General features: G+C 40.6%; 1 protein-coding gene across 1 annotated transcript in view; it reads right to left on the reverse strand.

The window, feature by feature from the left end:
* Positions 1-18411, reverse strand: part of LOC306795513 (protein diaphanous homolog 3-like) — a gene marked incomplete at its 5' end in the record, with an annotated part of 141062 nt that overhangs the window by 121556 nt on the left and 1095 nt on the right. The window contains 4 exons of the mRNA XM_079294045.1: positions 7640-7770; positions 12521-12625; positions 13285-13467; positions 13826-13858. Of these exons, the coding sequence (XP_079150171.1) occupies positions 7640-7770; positions 12521-12625; positions 13285-13467; positions 13826-13858 (452 nt within the window). The remainder of the gene's footprint in view (positions 1-7639; positions 7771-12520; positions 12626-13284; positions 13468-13825; positions 13859-18411) is intronic.

Here is an 18411-nt window from a genome sequence, read left to right on the forward strand (position 1 = left end):
TTTGAACAGAAAGTGAGAGAACAAAAAGTTAAAATATAAAACCGCAGAGGTCTGGAAGACGCAGAAAATACATTGTCAGCTAGTTCAGTTGTATCACGGCAGTCTCAAGACGACAGTTTTTTCACAACATGCAAAATACTTTTGCGGTAACAGCAAAATAATACATTTCCAGAGCAGTCGTGGGGACAAATTGTCTAAGAACCAGACGGTTGATCATTCAGGCACTACGGCCTCCCTCCACCTGCACGTCAAACGACAACCAATATGGCGGAAGTTGCCCTTGGTTCGAAAATGACTCGGGGTCCAGCTTATCGCCACCAACAGGGGCTCATGTGTTTAATAATGTCACCGGTCATCTGTCTGTTAATTCCTCATGATTAGGTTTAGTATTATACTGCAAGCATCATGTGTCCATACACTAATCCAAAGCTAAAATTGAAAGAGTCATAAGGCTGCAACATCCATAATACGGAAGTTCCTAAAATAGTAAAATGGTAGTATCCAAGTTGATGATAATAACTTTCTAAGACAGTCGTAATATTCAGTTAGTCACAAGTGCTTTGTAGTTGACATGATGTCTGTCTAGACTCGAAAGTAATTAGTATTTAAAATTCAGTTTGCTAATCTAGCATGCTTTGGCAGCCCTTGGGTTTCATTAGTTCCTAACATCTGGCACCCCTCCCACATCCCAAAATGAAAACCTTTAATGACATTCTCTGCCTCAATGTCCTCAGTGTTCAGAGCCGTGTTGTGTCACAAAAAATGATCTGAAAACACTTTCCTCAGCTTTTTTCCTTTGCTCGAGAAACTGCAGCAAATGATTTATGTCTGCCTGCTACCTGTTAACATTGTCTTTGGTCATCTAGCGTCATACAGATGAGACCAGACACACACACAGTAATCATGGTGAACCATGCTGCTTTTCCACCAGCCTTGTGGACATTTCACAAATATAAGAGTCCATTGGTGCAAATTAGCCGCGAAGCTAATCATAGCGCATTTGTATCATATCTTAAATATCAGTGTTGATTGAGGTGCACTGCTCCCAGTAAATATTGTCTATTTAACCAATCAGTGATTGATGTCTGTGTCCTGTCAATGTCATTTCTATTCATGACATGGAAGTTGCAGTAGTGGTTGCTAAGAGCACTTAATGTTTGTCATGTCAATCAAAGTAGAATCATTATTTAAATGAGTTCTGTACATCTAAACGATTTTCAAGCAGATGTAAACAAAAGGGAGGCTGACGTGGCGCTACAACGTGCCGTAGTAATAATTGCAGCAATAGTGAGATGGCTGGGGAGACCCGATCAACACGGGTGGACTATTCTTCAGAACGAGAGGCGAGATTGTAACTGGCAGTTGTATTATCTGTGAACGGTAGTATGCGAGCTGATTTCTCCTCCGGTTGTCGTATGGACATAAATTGGCGTTAAATTGTCCCAGAACTCCTGTAGTCTGAGCCCAGCTGGAGATCTTTGTCGATGTCATCCACAATTAAAGATGAATTCACCATTCTTGGTCCTGCGTACAAAGCTTTGATTGGCTCCGTTTATTTGACCAAGGAAACCACCATCAGTGAGCACAACAACAAAAAATTTGGAGTTGAGACGCTGATGGACAGTGTGAAGAAATATGATTTTGCAAGCGGGTATTCATCTGCAACTGACACACAAATCACGCTCCTTAAAATCTTCCACTTCTTCAGCGAACACTGCCTCAAATTTCAACATGGAAAATAATCCCATGTTATTAGTCAGTCTCCCAACAGGTGGATGAGATACTGTAAACTACTTTTCTTTGTTAATTACACAATGCAATAAAGAGTAATTAACGCTCACTCAGGGATCGGAGGCAGACTGTAATCACACCACACCAGCAACAGGTTCAAAAGAAGCACAGCGGTACTCGACTGAGGGCCATCATCTTAGAAAGACACCAAGAAACAGAGCGAGCCAGAGAGCATTAAAAAAAAATAAGGAAAACAAATTCATCATCCCATTCCCTGGGAAACAAAAACAGTCATGAATCAAAAAGATAAATGAGGCGCCTTATCGGGCTCACTTCACAGCTAAGGTAGCTTGACTTCTAACGGCGTCTCGGGAGAATGCCTCCAAGGTTCCAAGGCAGGGCAGCACGGCGTTGCACTCTGCTAAAGCAATTATGAACCAGAAATAAATAAAAAATGAACTTTAAAATGTTGTCCCAAGTATTGCAAGTTAACTGACTACAAGAGGGTTCTCCAGGGACAGAGGGAAGGAGGAGGAGGAAGTCACAGTAATGCGGAACATCTGAAACAAATAGAGGTTACGTCATTTAGTGAGGACTGATCGACGCTGCGATCGAGCAGATTGCTACCAACGATAACAACGCTCGTAAAACATTTCTAAAATGTCATGGTATTACAATATTGTTTTTAGAAAGATGTTTTTTACATGGTTTGAAAGTGCATTGAATTTTTTTTATAATAAAAGTTGAAATAATGATTATATATATATATATATATATATATATATATATATATATATATATATATATATGCATGCCAAATCAAAGGAATATTCATCAAATCGGATACCAACCATTTTAGATCGTCACTTAAAAGAAATTATATAAACACCATTTAAAAAATCCTGACCATCTTTGCACAGTTTGTTAAAATTACGTCATGAAAATATTCACCAAGACCACATTAATATCACTTTTGTTGGTCAATTTGATTAAAAACAAACTTGTACAGCAGACTACATCCTTGTCAAAAGCTCTTACACTTATGTCACTGATGATAGAAAAAAAATTTGAATTCAAATTACAGCTTTAATAACGTACCATTTAACATGAATAGGAACTACAACCTGTGGTTTCTTCTTTGTAGCTTTGTGTGTGCACCACATGGGTGGCGGGCAAATGAGAGAATAGCAACCAAGGCATATTAAAAACCTCAGCGTAAGGAAGAGAGACACTAAACTGAAAATAAATCTGGAACCTTAAACCTGAAGGTCAGCTTTAATATAAAATCAAAAAACAATTTCCACTTGTTTGTCAGATCCATTTATCAAATCCATTTAATAAAATTACATCCTGTAGCCTTGCTGGTCCTGCGGGCCAGCACTGTGGCCTCGCGCCACAAAACAGGGAGCGAGAGCTAGAGCAGCGTAGGTGGGTCAGGGGTCAGGGGTCAGAGGAGAGCGTCACAGGACACTCTGGTGCTGCGGAGAGTACAAAATTACCTCCAAGTCCGCCCTCTCCGCCAGAAGGAACCCGATGAGGGAGCCCATAAGTCTGTCAGCCTATATCTGACAACACCTGATATTGGATTGAGGCAGTGAGTGAGAGATGTTTGCTTCCAATAAAGTGACAGTGACCAGCTTCCAAAAACAGAGGCAGGCAAAATACCTTTATCGCCAAATCAATCCCCACAACTCAGGATCATAATGGTGCTATTAGGTAGCAACGGGTTACCGCTGTCGGCCCACTGCTTCTAGCCAAGGCAGGTTTATGATCAAGCCAGACTATGTCATTATACATACGCCTGACTGTCCATTTTATTAGTGGTGACCTCATCATAAGTGGGGGCCTGCCTGGCCACGTTTTCCTCGAGGATCACACAGGTGAGGGTCGCAGAGACTGCTTTTTATACCACGGTTTTATGGGAGCTCATGTCGCAAGCTATCTCGTACTTTATTTGTATAGTATTATATACACGTTGGATTTGTTCAAGATGTAATAACACGGTTCCCAGAATGTTTCTAGACGTTTTTACATGGTACTGCTGCCCTAACTGTCGCATTTATAACAAGCAACAACAGCCTTCATATGGCATTTATCACACAAACAAGTTAAAGCACAAAATTCCAGATGCAGATCAATTAGATCACGATAAACTTTTCTTTTTTTAGCCTTAAACCAAATGGCAAGAGGTAACATAGCCACTGCTTTCTACCTGAAAAGTAACAGATTCAACACAATGAGGCAGAGCAACCGCAGTTACTGGCGTTTTCGTTAGCATCAAGCCCCGTTGTTGCCCGTGTCAATTCTATCTGCAATCCTCTCATTCACCAAGCTCTTAAAACTGTTTGTAGACCAGGCAGCAACCTCCGGTTCTACAGAGCGAAGCCAATGCGGATGTGTCTTAAAACGTACACTCTCTCTCCTGACCAGCAGGGGGCGACTCCTCTGGTTGCCAAAATGAGTCAGATTGTATGGAAGTCCATGAGAAAATGACCCTCCTCACTTGATATATTAAACAGTAAACATTGTAAGTTACAAAAGTTTATGCTCTCAATCGCTAGTTCCAAGTCTTCTTCAACAATGCATGATGTTCATTTAGTACACCATGGTCCAGTTTAGAGTGGAATAGACCATAAAGTGGAGTTTGTTCCTGTGATTGACAGGTCGCTGCCGCTACCAGAGCCGTACACCACGTCTCTCCTCCGCATTCCAAATATGGTAACTACCGTTCATCGCTTGCGAAAAACACAACATGGCGACGGCCGTATTCCAAGATGGCGACAGCCAAATCGCCAAACTCGAGGCTTCAAAACGGCAGGCCACAAACCAATGGGTGACGTCACGATGACTACGTTCACTTCTCATATACAGTCTGTCGTACACACACTGCAAGTACAACAGGGCAGAGGATGCAGGCACAGAGTGAAAAATACTAATAATAGAGGTGTGGATGAACACTTTGACACGTTTGTTTTATTATTATATGCAATTCATTGAGAGTTTTTGTCTTTATACTCCATTTTGGTCATTTGTTTTAACAATATATTTTGAACAGTTCCCGTCATAGTCCATCACGAAAATGAATTCAGTCACAGATATTACACAAGTTATTATGGTCACTTATGTCAATTTAATCCAACCAACGTTTCATCAAAAAGGCAACTGACAAACATATATTACCTCATGTTTACTGTTAACATTAACACTTGAGTATGTTTGCCTAATTAAAGCTCTGAAGCATATCTGTCCTTGACAGTGTTTGCACAGTTTTTCCTAAAATCATTGATTCAAATAAAAACAAAACTGAGGCTCACAAAGAAAGTGGATTAATGATCATTAACAGCTCTGAACATTCATTTTCTCTTGGACGTCTTGATAGAGCTGCACTGCTAATCAGGTTCCAGAAAACATAATGAAGTATCTGTACATCCATGCGTGTGCCGTCACTCATACACTACTGTGTAGAGCAGCAGTGTGTGGCAATAACATGTGAAGTCAACAAGATGAGCCTGGCAGTAGGACGGCTTTATAAGCCATGATAGGAATACGGCGTGTTCACTACGAACACCAAGCTAACTTTTCGCCACAGCGCCATTACATACAAAGTCGATGACGCCACACAAATAGGCAGACTTAAAACTATAGGTTTGAAAAATTCAACTGGAGCGAGACGCTGTGTAGCGAAAGCCTATTCGTGTTGACGTCCCTCGGTTGTTGAATCAGAAATGGATGACAAAATATTGGGCACCCAGAGTTATGGAATAGTACATAATATTTGTACAAAGACCACACATAACTCACTCTATGAGTGAAAATGTATGTGTATAAACCATAGACTGTCTATGGTATAAACAACAAGGTGACTTTAGTTGATGTGGTGATGGAGCAGCTATAAACTGATCGATCCAAACTCCATCCAGAAAACTAGCATTTTAAAAGTCGTTTGCTGGTTTGTCTTGCGGACAGACCAAGAAAAAGCCTTAGTTCAGACGTTTTATAAATCGGTACCATTATGTGGCTATTCCTGCATCTTTTTTCATCAGTTTATTGCAATTAAATCACAGCTAAAATTGTATTTTGGGTTCATACTGCAGAGGTCAACCAGTCGCGTGTGGATTGATAGATAGAGTGAAATCCGCTGAGCACCTCCGGATGACGTTATCAAGCCAGACACGACGACGTTTGGTTTTCCGACGCAACAGGAACTTTCTCGTATGAGAGACTTCTGCAACAATGTGCAAAGCAGCAGCAGTAGTTATTTCACCCCTGGATGAAACACAAGGCGAGAATCCCGAAGATGATGCAAGACCACAGTCATCCTCAATCAGCATGGTACCACTTTCTTTTTCTTTTCTTTTTTTACAAGAAAGGCATTGTGTGGAGTGTATCAGGGTTCATACACGTTTCACCAATACATTTCATGACTTTGAGGCAAATACCCATGACCACACATTCTGTGAAATGTCTGTGTATACATAAGAAATAAGAATAAAAAGGTTCCCCGGAAATATACAGTATACCTAGATTCAATGAATGGCAAGCTATATGGTTTGATCAAAAATAAACAGTTTCCACTGTTTTCCAGAATTCCATTGTGTAGCTTTAAATAACATGAATAAGTGGGGGGCAATAATGTTTGGAAAATAAGCAATAAATGAGTAAATAAGCTTTTGATCCAGTAACACTGACACATATTAGCAGAACTTTAGAAGGCAGCAGTGTCAGTTAAGAACTAACTATCTTTTGCAATACAAACTTTGGGAATTCTAAACCAGTTCCCCCTACTATTTTCCATTAACATGGAATATTATAAGAGAGGTTTCCATGTTTGAATCACCCAAATAAATTCTCACAGTATATTTTTTCCATTTCTGCAAGCTTCTCATCAATCTGGAACAGAGAGGCTTTCTTTTCTTCTGCCGCTTGCCAGAAAGCGTTGGATTTGGTCAGTTTGCTTGTTGCTTGTGATTTCTCAGCGTATTCATCCACTGATTTCTCGAGGGTGCAAATGTAGCCGTCTTAGAACTCTTCCAGCTCATCTGTGAGGGCTTCTGTTTTCAGGTCAACATCTTGCTGCTCCCTCTTTCTCATCTGTTCCTCCGGGTAGCCACAGTGCGTCTGCCTGGCTCCTGCAGCTAACAGTACAGCAGCTTATTGGTGATCTCTGCTTTGGTTATGCTCCCAACAGATCTGACATGGTCAACAGTGAGCCTCTGAGCCACCGGGAGGTTTATCTTTCCGTCAACTCTTAGTGGATGGTCAAGAGTCCAGTCAAATCTTGGTCTCCAGTCTCTGCCATGTTTTTTTGGGGGACCTGAGTTTGTTCAGGGTAGCAGCAAGTGTCCCCACATTGGTGCACACGGTTTTCCCAAAGCTTTTTCAGGCCTGGAAAAAAGCTATTTTTAAATTCCATACAAACCCTGTATTGAACAGAACAGTATCTGTGATATTTAGTGCGTGAAAATGGCTTGCCGGGATCAAATAAATCATATATCTGTGTGTATGGTGCTAGGTGGTGGTAAAGTGTAAGAAAGTCAGCGAGGACTAAATGTTTGAGCTGACATTGACCTCCTCTAAAGTGGATCTCACAGAGTAAATGATAATGCGAAAAACAAACTTGCAAATCCCCGCCCTCAGACAGAGAGAGCCCAAAGCAACAATCTAAATCTAAGAGAGGGAGACAACCAAGACAAGACTGCCAGGGATCTGCTCGTCAATGTAGCCGAGACAGAACCAAAAGGAACTTTCTTTAAGTGTGCAGTACCTCTTTAATAAAACAACATGTATTGAGACTAATAATTACTAACACATGGAATTAGAAGAGAGACAATAGTGGGGGCACCAATCAATGCTGATAATCAGTTAAACAGTTGAAAGAAGAGAGCACCGTCATGATCTTGCACTGTACCTGACAGGGTTGCTGGTGAGCGACACTCGCAATGAGTCTAGACAGGCAAACAGACGTTCGTCCATCACCCCCGACTTCAGCTCTCCCAGGAATTCCTGGGGAGATATCTGGTGGCTGCTTCTCAAGCTGCCCTGGAGAAACGATAGGGGAGGAAGAATGTCTTTAGTGCAGCCAGAGAAAAAGTCTGAATAGTGGCAGAAAGACTCCATTTCAATAAGTACAAATGTGCAAAACTGCCCAAGGACACCTTTCCGGTACCCGTCTATTTATAAACACAAAAATCAATTTAAGTCGAGCACTTGAACAGACGTCATTTTCATGAGCCCCGTTGGATAAGTGTGTATACACGCCTTTTTTCCCTCTCTTCTTGTGAATGCAGCAATCACGATTTGACAAAATGACGCTCTGAAGTGCAAATAACTTTGCCAGCACGATGCAATGGTTACAAAAAAACACCTTTGTCGAGAATAACTCTGTGAATGTTTTCCCTTACCGGCCTAGAAGTGGCACAGTAATGTCGTTTGTCCAGGTCGAATCTTTAATCCGACAAAATATAAACCATTTTGAATAAGCTGGATATTATAACTGAGACATCACTTTGGGCCGTGATAACTTGTGTCGGGCATTTAGAGTGACTGATTGAAACATAAAAACTATAAATTAAATGACAATGAAACAAGATTTGTAGGTATTATACATGTCGGGGGTTTAATCATGTCACAAAACATCAGATCACTGGCTGTTGTGAGTGACCGGTTTTTCACAGTCAACACGTCTGTTGAACAATCCTTTATCAGGCAGAGAAACCGCATAGATCAATGAAACTTCATAAAGGGTTCTAATATATATATTGTATCACCAACGCAAGTAGAAACTACCTTCACTTATGGAGAATAGCAGCATCTGCACAATCCATTCAATTAGATATGTGCATGTCTAATACTGTTGCTTTACCATTAAATAGCATGGAGGTGCATTTAGTATTTGTAAAACACAACGCTAGTCAATCAATAGCAGCTCAGTAAGGAGGATCTGGCATGTAGTTTGAGGGCAGTAAACTGGTAACCACTGAAAAGTGACAGCCATACTTTCATTTCCATTATTTTGTTCATAGTGTCTGTAAAATATGTTCTTAATTAACATGGGTAGTTTGTAAATTTCCCCACTGCGGGACTAATAAAGGATTATCTTAGCTAATAATAATAATAATAATAATAACAATAAGAAGAAGAAGAAAACACCATAAATAGTGGTATTTAAAACTGACGTTCAGTAAAACCGAATGTTTTCCAAGGCTTTTGGGTCAAAGCCTAAAGCCTTGGTTGTACTTCCCTGTGTTTTCTTTAATATGATGGTCTCTTCATTCGTTTCCAAACCTCTAAATATCTAAACACCAAAATGACACATTACCCAGGTAGCACATTTACGAAGGGCAACAGAGTCGACAATCTTTTCATATCGGTTCAAAATGTTGTCATCGACAGAAATCACAGCAATTAACTGAGAAGGTTTACATTTCTCACCCACAACTTCAAATGTGTCCGACCGTAGATTTGAAGAAACAAAACAGCCAATGTACCTCCCCGGTCGAATAACACTACACGCATCTCGTCAAACTAGTGAATGTACCTGCACATTTCACAGTCTAGGAAGACAGGAGCAACACAATTAAAGCTGCGTTTGTCTGTGGAGTGAAAGCTACACTTATTTGGTTTGCCATAACATCACATATCGCTGGGTACATGTTTTCATTCAACAAAAGGCCTCAGAAATCAGCTTGTATCGCTACCAGCAGGAATAAATAATCCCCGACGTACCAAAGCTGCCAAAACAATACAACTATGCCCAGTCTGGCTCTCCCTTTACACCTGAAGCCCAAATCTATGATATCCTCCTCAACACATGATAAATATAACATTAGCTGTCAAGCTCTTACTTCAAAAAAAAAAAATCACCCCCCTTATCTTCAATCATCAAAGAATGTGTGACGATGTGATGTGTGCGATGAAAAGACATCATCATGGCTCCAGCTCAAAGTCTCTTGTGTGACAGTAAATGACGAGCTTGGTATGCAGTTTGAACCTCTGGAAAAAGAAAAGAACTTTGCCATTGGTTTACCCCGATGGGGTTCTGCCTCAGTACCACCAGGCGTATAAATCCACCCTCCTTCCAATCAGCTCGTGGTCCAATGACTCCAGCACTCCTCAGCGACAACAACCGCCACCCTCCAGTGTCAGCAGCGGCATGTAATTTCACCGATTGTACCCGCTGCCTGCCTGCATAGCAGCCCATCAACGATACAGTGCGTGTCCCTCTCCCGCCCTGTGAAGACATGATGATGATGACCGGCCTTGTTTGTTTCTCTGCATCTCTAAAGGCCTTCAGCAGTCCAACCATGAGGAAGCCGTGAGTGCTGCTCGTGGCAGCAACAGTGGCGTCTGGCTTGGGCCTTTTCTCTCTACAGGAGCATGACCGACTGCTGCAATCAGAGGTGGTGTGGACCCGCCTGCAACCTCGGCCCCGTCCACATCCAGAAAGTGTTCCCCGTGAGCCTTCTACCGCTTTATTTTTTCCCAACTTGATAAGTGCTCCCATGCTATATTATTAGGCTCACTTAAGGTGGTCCCGCTATTAAGTGAGAAGCTTCACAGGTGTAAAGGAGAACGTTTATAGCAGCCAACAATTAGAGTCGAGGCATTTCTGGAAATAGTTTCCAGGTGTTTTAAGAAGGTGACACTTACTAAAACACAATCTCCTACGCAGCAGGGGAACCGCAGACAAGTCGACACAGTGGGGTCTCCAAGAAGTAGAATCCTTTTGGTTATTTTAGGACAACTGCTGCACACCACCCTTGCCGATATCAGCAAGGAGCATAGCTCAATGAGGATGCGGTATTACAGGGTTAAGAAGGGTGTGTCAGGAATACGGTTTTTTTTGGGCTCGAGTAAGAGAATTGTAAGAGTTCACTGAGCCAAAGTTGACTCCTCGCCCCGGTGTAAGCAGCAGGGAAAGTTCTGCAACTGTATTTTTAAGACTTTTTTAAACATCTTAAAGAAAAGTAGCAACCTCTGGAATGACTCAGCGTGCAGGTTATGTGCGTAACATCAGCGAGTGTGCGGTTGAGAAAGAGAGGAGCGGGTTGGATGGTGAGAATAAAGACGTTAGTAACTGTAACTGTTATAGCTGTGAACGTAGCAGTTCGTTGCGTTTACAGTTTCGGCAATTTGTCGCTGAATTAATGTTACGACTCCTCAAGACCCATGGCTTGCCGGCCACCTGCTAATTGAAGTGAATCTGCCGAACTGAGTATCTTAAACGTACTCTCACAACATATGAACTCAGTAATCACAGATATGAGAGCGATGCTGCACGTCTACATGCTTATTTAAAGACCTCCCTCTGTAAACATAGAATTCACCACAACTCGTGTAAATGTAGCATTTCATAAAACTGCTGTTTTGAAGGATTTTAAATTTGTTGCATTTTGACCAAAGGCAACATTTACTGTTTTTTACCCGTGCAGGTAAACAAATGCTGGCTATACAAACAAGCTGGTCCCCATGGTAACTAGAGACAGACAGCCTCAGGCCTCTTTGGAGGATGTCTGATTCGAGCGAATATAATAAATGCACTTTTTGTTTTTTGCAAGACACTGTGGCAACTTGTTACCTCAAAAACGTTTTTGTTTTTTTGGAACAAACATGTAAAAGATAAAGTCAGCTGTCGTCAAACAGCACGTGTTAAGATACTGTATGTGGCTTTTATTAACAACGGTTTATTTAAGTTAGTGTGTGCCATCAGAAAGAGCTTATTCTAAAGCTTCCGTTACATAAAATCTATTTAAAAAAGGCCTCAGGGAGGCTGTTTTCAGTATTATTCAAACTAAGTATCACGGACTGAAATCATATTAGCTATGAACACACTCTTGGGTAGATGTTTAATGGAGTATCACCTGCAAATTGTAGTCTTTCAATAGGATCCTAGTCTTAAGGGTAAGCGGAATCCACCTTGTTTTGGTGTGGAAGAGAAAGAAAGGTCCATAGTTCCTCTTTCTTTGGAGATCAAATTGTTTTCCTCTAAACACTAACAGTTTCATCACCCTTTATCGAGACCCGCCTGTCTTCTTTGAGGGCGAGTAGAAGAACAGCTCAGGGCTGCATGCTGAAACTTCAAAGGAGGACCAATCAACCGCCAAAGAACGCTCGCAAAATCGAATCATTACCTTTCAGCGCTCAAAATTGTTACTCAGAATTAAAATCAAACCTCATCCATTTGTGTATTACTCAACAGCTTCAGCTATTTATTTTGTAATGCCCTATCACCCAAAAGCAACAGAAATCATCAAAGCTGAAAGTCTGTTTTGATCACCTTTTGGGACAAGGTGAACAAACCCAAGAGAGGGAGAGAGAAGCTCAGCATGCATCAAGGCAACAGGCAAATATTGGGTTTATTTGGATATTGGTGAGTGGACTCCATCTGTCCACAGCATAAACAGACCCTCACTATAATTGTGGGATATTTTGTAAATTCTTGCAAGGTACCATTTTGACATCATGGCTATTTTTTATTTGACATTTGAATGACTTCTTAAATATCCCTATTCTCAACAAAGAAAATGTGTATTTTTTACAAATGTAACAACATCTCCTTCAAGAGACAGCGATGCATGGCCAGACAAATGAGATCACATTGAATCATCAAATGTGAGACATAATTGAAAGATACATGGAATGATGTATTTGCGGCCAGAGTGCGAGCACAATGATAAGGTCTTAAAAACACAAAACATTTGAACACATTAAAGCATGTAACTATATAAAGTTAGGCAGCAAAAAAGGAAGAAAAATGAAGTTTAAAAATAAATAAATAAATAAAACTTACAGATTTAGAGGCAGTAAAAATATACTGGATGACCATTTCTCTCTTGGTGTTGAGGTCCTTGTCTCGCAAAGGAGTCTTTTTTTCCTCACTCAAGTTCATGTCCTCCTGAAATGAAAAGAAAAGAAACAGAAAGACGGCATGAGTACTGTTCAAATTGAATTCTAAACTAATCAAAAATGGAATGTTGTTCTTTTCTTTTTTACATGTTAGCAACAGCTGGAAACAAGACTGCTTTGGTTTTCCCACACAGTGAAAACGAGTTGAAGTCATCTCCCAACATCTGTACAGATGCAGTTATTGAATGTCCTTTCAGAAAATAGGAAGCTCAAAGTGTCTTGAGAGGTACAAAGAAATCTGAATCAGAAAAGAGTGTGTGTGGAGTGTGTGAGAATTTGACTGAAAAACTGAATAAAAGTGTATTATTATTATTATTATTATTATTATAATAATAAGAGCCATTACTCCGCTGGAAGCTTTGTCATTATGTATTATATTTCACTCAAAGAAATTTTAAAAGTGTTGCTTATTCATTGATGTTCTGTTTTTTCATTAAAATGTGACAAAACATTCAAAAGATATTCAAAACATGGTTCGTGCCCATCTTGTTATATTCAGTGTTTGCTCTAAAAAAATCTTCATCCAAAACTTTTCCTCTCAGTCCCTTTGGTCGCCCGTGCACCACATGTAGGTTTCCCGTACATGCTGCTATATTGTTTTTGTAGGAAACCTTTGACGATACCGTGTCATTTAAAAAAGCAACATACCATCATCTTTTCAAACAGAGCCAGGATCTCTTTTTCTGAGGTGATCTTTGATGAAAGCTCCTCAAACTGATGCGAGGTGGCCGATGAAGAGGTGGCCCAGTCATTGGCGTGGTGTTTCGAGTGCGATAAGGCCGGCCGCTCCTTCTTACTGCCCGGGATCCGGATGCTGGCGAATCGGTCCAGCTGGTACAGACGACAGCGAAAACCACAGTTCAAAAAAGCGGGATTTCCAGTGCCAAGTTGAACTACATTAACTATCATTACCACATTTTAAAAGGTTAATACTGAGAGCAGACAAAACAATCAGTCCATTAATGAGTTAGAAAAGCAACGCCATCAGTGTGAACAAAGCACATACGGTACATCTGTTTCACACATGTTGAGTGAAGCACTCTCTCGATGACACGTAGAGTTAACAGAGACATTAGTAAGTGAGAGAAGATGGGAATGACTCCAATGAAGATCCAGTTTCATTGCCACTCAAAATAAGCGGATTAGATGACTTTAGTATCGTGATGTTAGAGAGTTTCTCAGATCTTACCACATCATCTGTGATGTTCCTAAATGGTAAGTGCTACAGGTGGAGGGGGGGGGGGGGGGGGGGGACAGAAAAAAACAAAACAAATCAGGACACATGAAGTAGAGTCTTGTTTCAACCCTGATTAATGAACAGATATCTTTGATTGCTAACTTTGAGGAAGGTTTTGGTTCTTTATATACTGTGTTGCAAATGTGTGGCGTTTGTTTCTTGCAGCCTTTAGGAGAGAACAACGGTGAAATGTTGCAGTTGTTTAGCCTCTCCCTACGCTCATCTGGAAATTCAGAGAGAGAGAGCGAGAGCGAGCGAGAGCGATCCTTCCGCTCATTTCTGTAAAAGGCTTTCAAATAGGACTTGATATGTGAGAATGGTAGTGGCTAGCTCATTAACATAACTCTACATTCCCCGGGAGCCTGTACAATCATCAGCGAGCACCATGGGTGGGTGCCAAAGTTTCCATCCTTTTGCGGCACCCAGCAGTGCAGTTTAGCAGATTATCAAACACATGTGCAAATGTGTAACACCAAATGGCGTGTTGCTCAACATCAACGACACCAGTCATATAAGCATGAATTGCGTCTGAGAATGATTAAGGATGCATTTGTGAGGTCGGTGAGGAGATTGGCAGTCGGCCCGTTGTTATCTGTGCGCACCAGCTACCTCAGTGCTGCCGAGCAACTTTTGTCTGCTGCCTTCTCCGCTCGAGCTGATTTTTGTGTTTGTTTCTTTCCGTAGACTTCTTTGGGAAAGTTGCCGTCTGTATTTCGAACAGGTGTAACAGAGTAAATAAAAAAGGCCAAAGGAATAACCCTAATGAGGAAAGGGAAGCCGATACAGAAAATATTAAATCTTAAAAAGCGGTCATGTTGAAATGCTGAAAGAAAAACTGACATTGGAAAGGTTAGGTTGCCTTCAAGTACAACACCGAAGAGAAATAAATCAATACACACACACACACACCAGTGCTTAATTAAATGAAATCGTGTGTCAACCTGTCAATGAGCCATCCCGCTAATGAGTGCCCCGAGATTAACGTCATACATGTTTGTCCAAAATGTGCAGGAAAAGAACCAGACTGAGAGAATGTTAATAATACGATGCGTCTGAAATAATGTGATGAATAAAATGACCCACCATATGCTGAATATAGGAATTATTTAGTCTCCGCTGATGAGCTTGAGAATTGGTCAAACTAATTGGACACAGCTGTCAGACATTTACCTCTTATGCCCACAGCTTGACAGACTATGTATTTGGAGTAGCACGAACAACAAAGCATCGGCTCTTCTTCATGATTTCATTCATGGATGAGATGTTAAAAAGGAGTCAAAATGCACCTAGAAACTGGTCAAAGTGAAGTAACTTTGATATTATGAGGTCAACTACAAGCGCATTCAAAAACAGGAAATCAACCAAGGAATTGTGAAATAATTAACCAAATGCTCAACTTTCTCCACCCCGGCCTCTATTCTGAAAAGTGTTCACCTTCCCCTACACTTCAAATATTGCACACTTGTTTTGACATTCATTGGAATGACACTGCAATGATCCACAGGTCTGCGACTCAGAAGTGATCAGAAGCTAACAGCAGGAGAAACCCGCTCTCAACAGCGTCCCTCAACAATGGAACTCCTAATTGTTATTCAAGTACTTGTTATTTAGTTCTGCGAAGGCAAATTATGGGAGAGGGGTGTCCTGAATAATAGATGAAAACAGTAACTTAGTCCACCTGTTCTGTTCCTGCAGGATTAATGATTAATTAACATTTGAACATTAAAATGTTCAAATGTAAAATGAATGGATCGACATCATGCAATTCATCAAAAATGTTTGCTACTTCTTTTATACAGACCAAACGACGCCAAAGCAGCCGCTTGTGCCAGCTTGTTGCACAAGTCTCTGCGATGAAGTAACGCCATGGCAGCTGGTGGACCCAGCATGTGCCTCTACTATACGCAAACATCAGGATGTTCAGCTGGAACTTATTGAGTCCTGTTGCATCTAAAACAGCAGCACCTGAACAATCGGCATGGGGCATTGTCGAATCAGAGGACAAACAAAACTCGGCGTAAACATGACACAGCTGCAGAGTAGATGGCACTCGGCTTTTACGCTACATATATCATTTTAAAAAGGCCGAGCAGCTGTGTAGGAAGTATTTTTATTTCATTTGCAATTTTTGAAGCAGTGAGATTCTTTGGTTTCTCCTTCTAAACTTGAGGAATTGCAGATTTTCTCTGAAAATAAAGTCCACTTAAGATATCACCTTGAGCTTTGGGAAACTGTGATGGGCCATGTTGACTCTTGTTTATTTTTAAATGAAACAACTAATAGATTCATCAAGAAGATAATTGGCAGGTTAAGCGACAATGAAAATATGCATTGGCTGCAGCCTCAGCCAGGTGCTTATTGCTGTTTGAGTCCTAAAAAGGACAAAGTGAGAAACAACTCAAGGACGTCTCTTAGCACCCAATCACGGTCACAATTAAAACTTCAGGCAAACTAACAAGTGAAGTCGAGGCTCCCCTAAAGTAACAGGGCCAGTTGGTTAAACAGCAATGGGGTTTTTTTTTCCAAGATCTCACTTTTGCAAATCTTCACAAACAGTCATTTGTAAATATCAGCGAATTCATTTTACTTTCCGCTATCGCCCCGTTCATTTAATTACACTCTGATAACATCTTTTTCAATTAACTGAGACAACCTCTGATGTAGAAAACACTGCAGGGGCAGTCCACAACAGAGAAGAGAAGCAGCATCATGCACCTCTGGTTTTGAAAACTTCATTCTTTATAGCCTTCGTTCGCAGCACTGCTATCGGTTTAGTTACCGTATTCCATCTTATTTGTTCTTCTGAAATCGCTCAAGCCGGAGGATGGCAAATTCTCATGACAAGGCAAAATTGACTTCTATAAAAGGTCTCTCCCTAACAAATTAAACAGCAGTGCGCCACCGCACCATCTCAATTATAAGTAATAAAAAAACAACTTTGGTCTTTCAAATCAAGATTTAAATGAACTTTTCCTGCAGTAATCCTTTCATAAAGGACATATTTTAATATTTCACTCATAAAGCTCAGTGCCACAAGGTCTGTCCTCCACACAAGGTCTAGTGAGGACTTTATTATTTGATATTTAAATATTTTCTGTCAATTGACGAATGAATTACTCTCCTACCAGTACCTCTACCATTTCAGCACTATCTCACAGCCAGGTACTGAATAAAAAGCCACTCAGCAAAGTAACTTTTAACAAATAAAAGTGTCAACCAGAATAAATGCTGATAAAATACTCTGCATGAATGAAATACTGTGCATGAATGACCAGAACCAGGTTTGTGTGTCACATCGGTCTCCATTTCAACGTTCAGCTCCAACATGATAGATATATTTCGGGGCTGCCGTTTCTCATGCATCTCTTATGCAAGCGTTTATGAAGATGAAAAGTGTTAAACTTGCTCTGTAAAAAGGTTTAATGGTAATTGAATAGACAAATGAAGTGTTTCAATTATGCTAAATCCATTTCCTGTTACTTATTTGAGCACCAACATTCAGTAATATTGCCCCTTAACACTAAAACAAAAAAAAGATATTAAACATAGATTACATCAAAGAGACCATCAAATCTGTTCAGATTTTTTGACAATGAAAAGAGACCTTCTCATCTTTTGTACCCCGTTCTAAAGAAGGCTAAAAGAAAAAGCATCTCAAAAGAACATTTACCCATGAACATTCCGCTCCATTTGTTCCTTCACTTTCATAATGCGCTGCTTGAAAATGGCCAGTGAACATGAAGTGGCCTTCAATTGAAAATCCACTTCCAGTAGATATTGTGGTGTTGCAGTGCCACCTATTGAGAGGACCAAATACACGAATGCTCTTCTGAACTGTGAAAAAACATTTACACGGTTGATTTTTTTTCACAGTTTTTTTGGTCGTAATAATGTGAAAAATTTGAAATGTTGCAAAGACAGACCAATCTGAGAGGTGTGAAGAAGACAAAGCTGTACCGTCACAAATGCATCTTTTAGTGAGAATAAGAAACACGATGTTCTCTGCTTGTGTATTTCTGAACGAACACAAAAAGCCAAGGCTCCGTGGGAAGCAACATGGCCTCAGTGTGCTGATTTCTGTTTAGAACATCACGAATAGAACCAGAACAATAACCAACACCTCGGTCAGCCTGAGTGATAATGTGTATCTCAGCTCACGTAAAGGATGCTTTTGCTTTTCACACTTTGTTGACAACAGTGAAGCAAAGCACTGCCAAGAGTACAGGGTACAAAAGCACCAAAGGTAATCTCGGTGTGATTTCTGACGAAGCCTCACAACATCTTCAGGGTGCACTGCTTGCAGTGACTTAGCAGCCATAGATTGATTAGGTTTGAAATGTCAAAATAATCTCAAATCAAGGTTCATTTAATTTTCCCAGGGCTACATCAACATCTCACGGTCACCATCAACAGATGGAGTTTACTCAGTTGTCGTGTAAATCGCTCAGTTATTAGGGACTCTCAATGTGTGATCGGCCCTAATTTCTAACTGGCTGAACCTTAAACATAGATGTGAGACGGCACATCACGAGTTACCA

This window comes from Melanostigma gelatinosum, assembly GCF_949748355.1.
Source record: "Melanostigma gelatinosum genome assembly, chromosome: 2".
Classification (NCBI taxonomy): Eukaryota; Metazoa; Chordata; class Actinopteri; order Perciformes; family Zoarcidae; genus Melanostigma; species Melanostigma gelatinosum.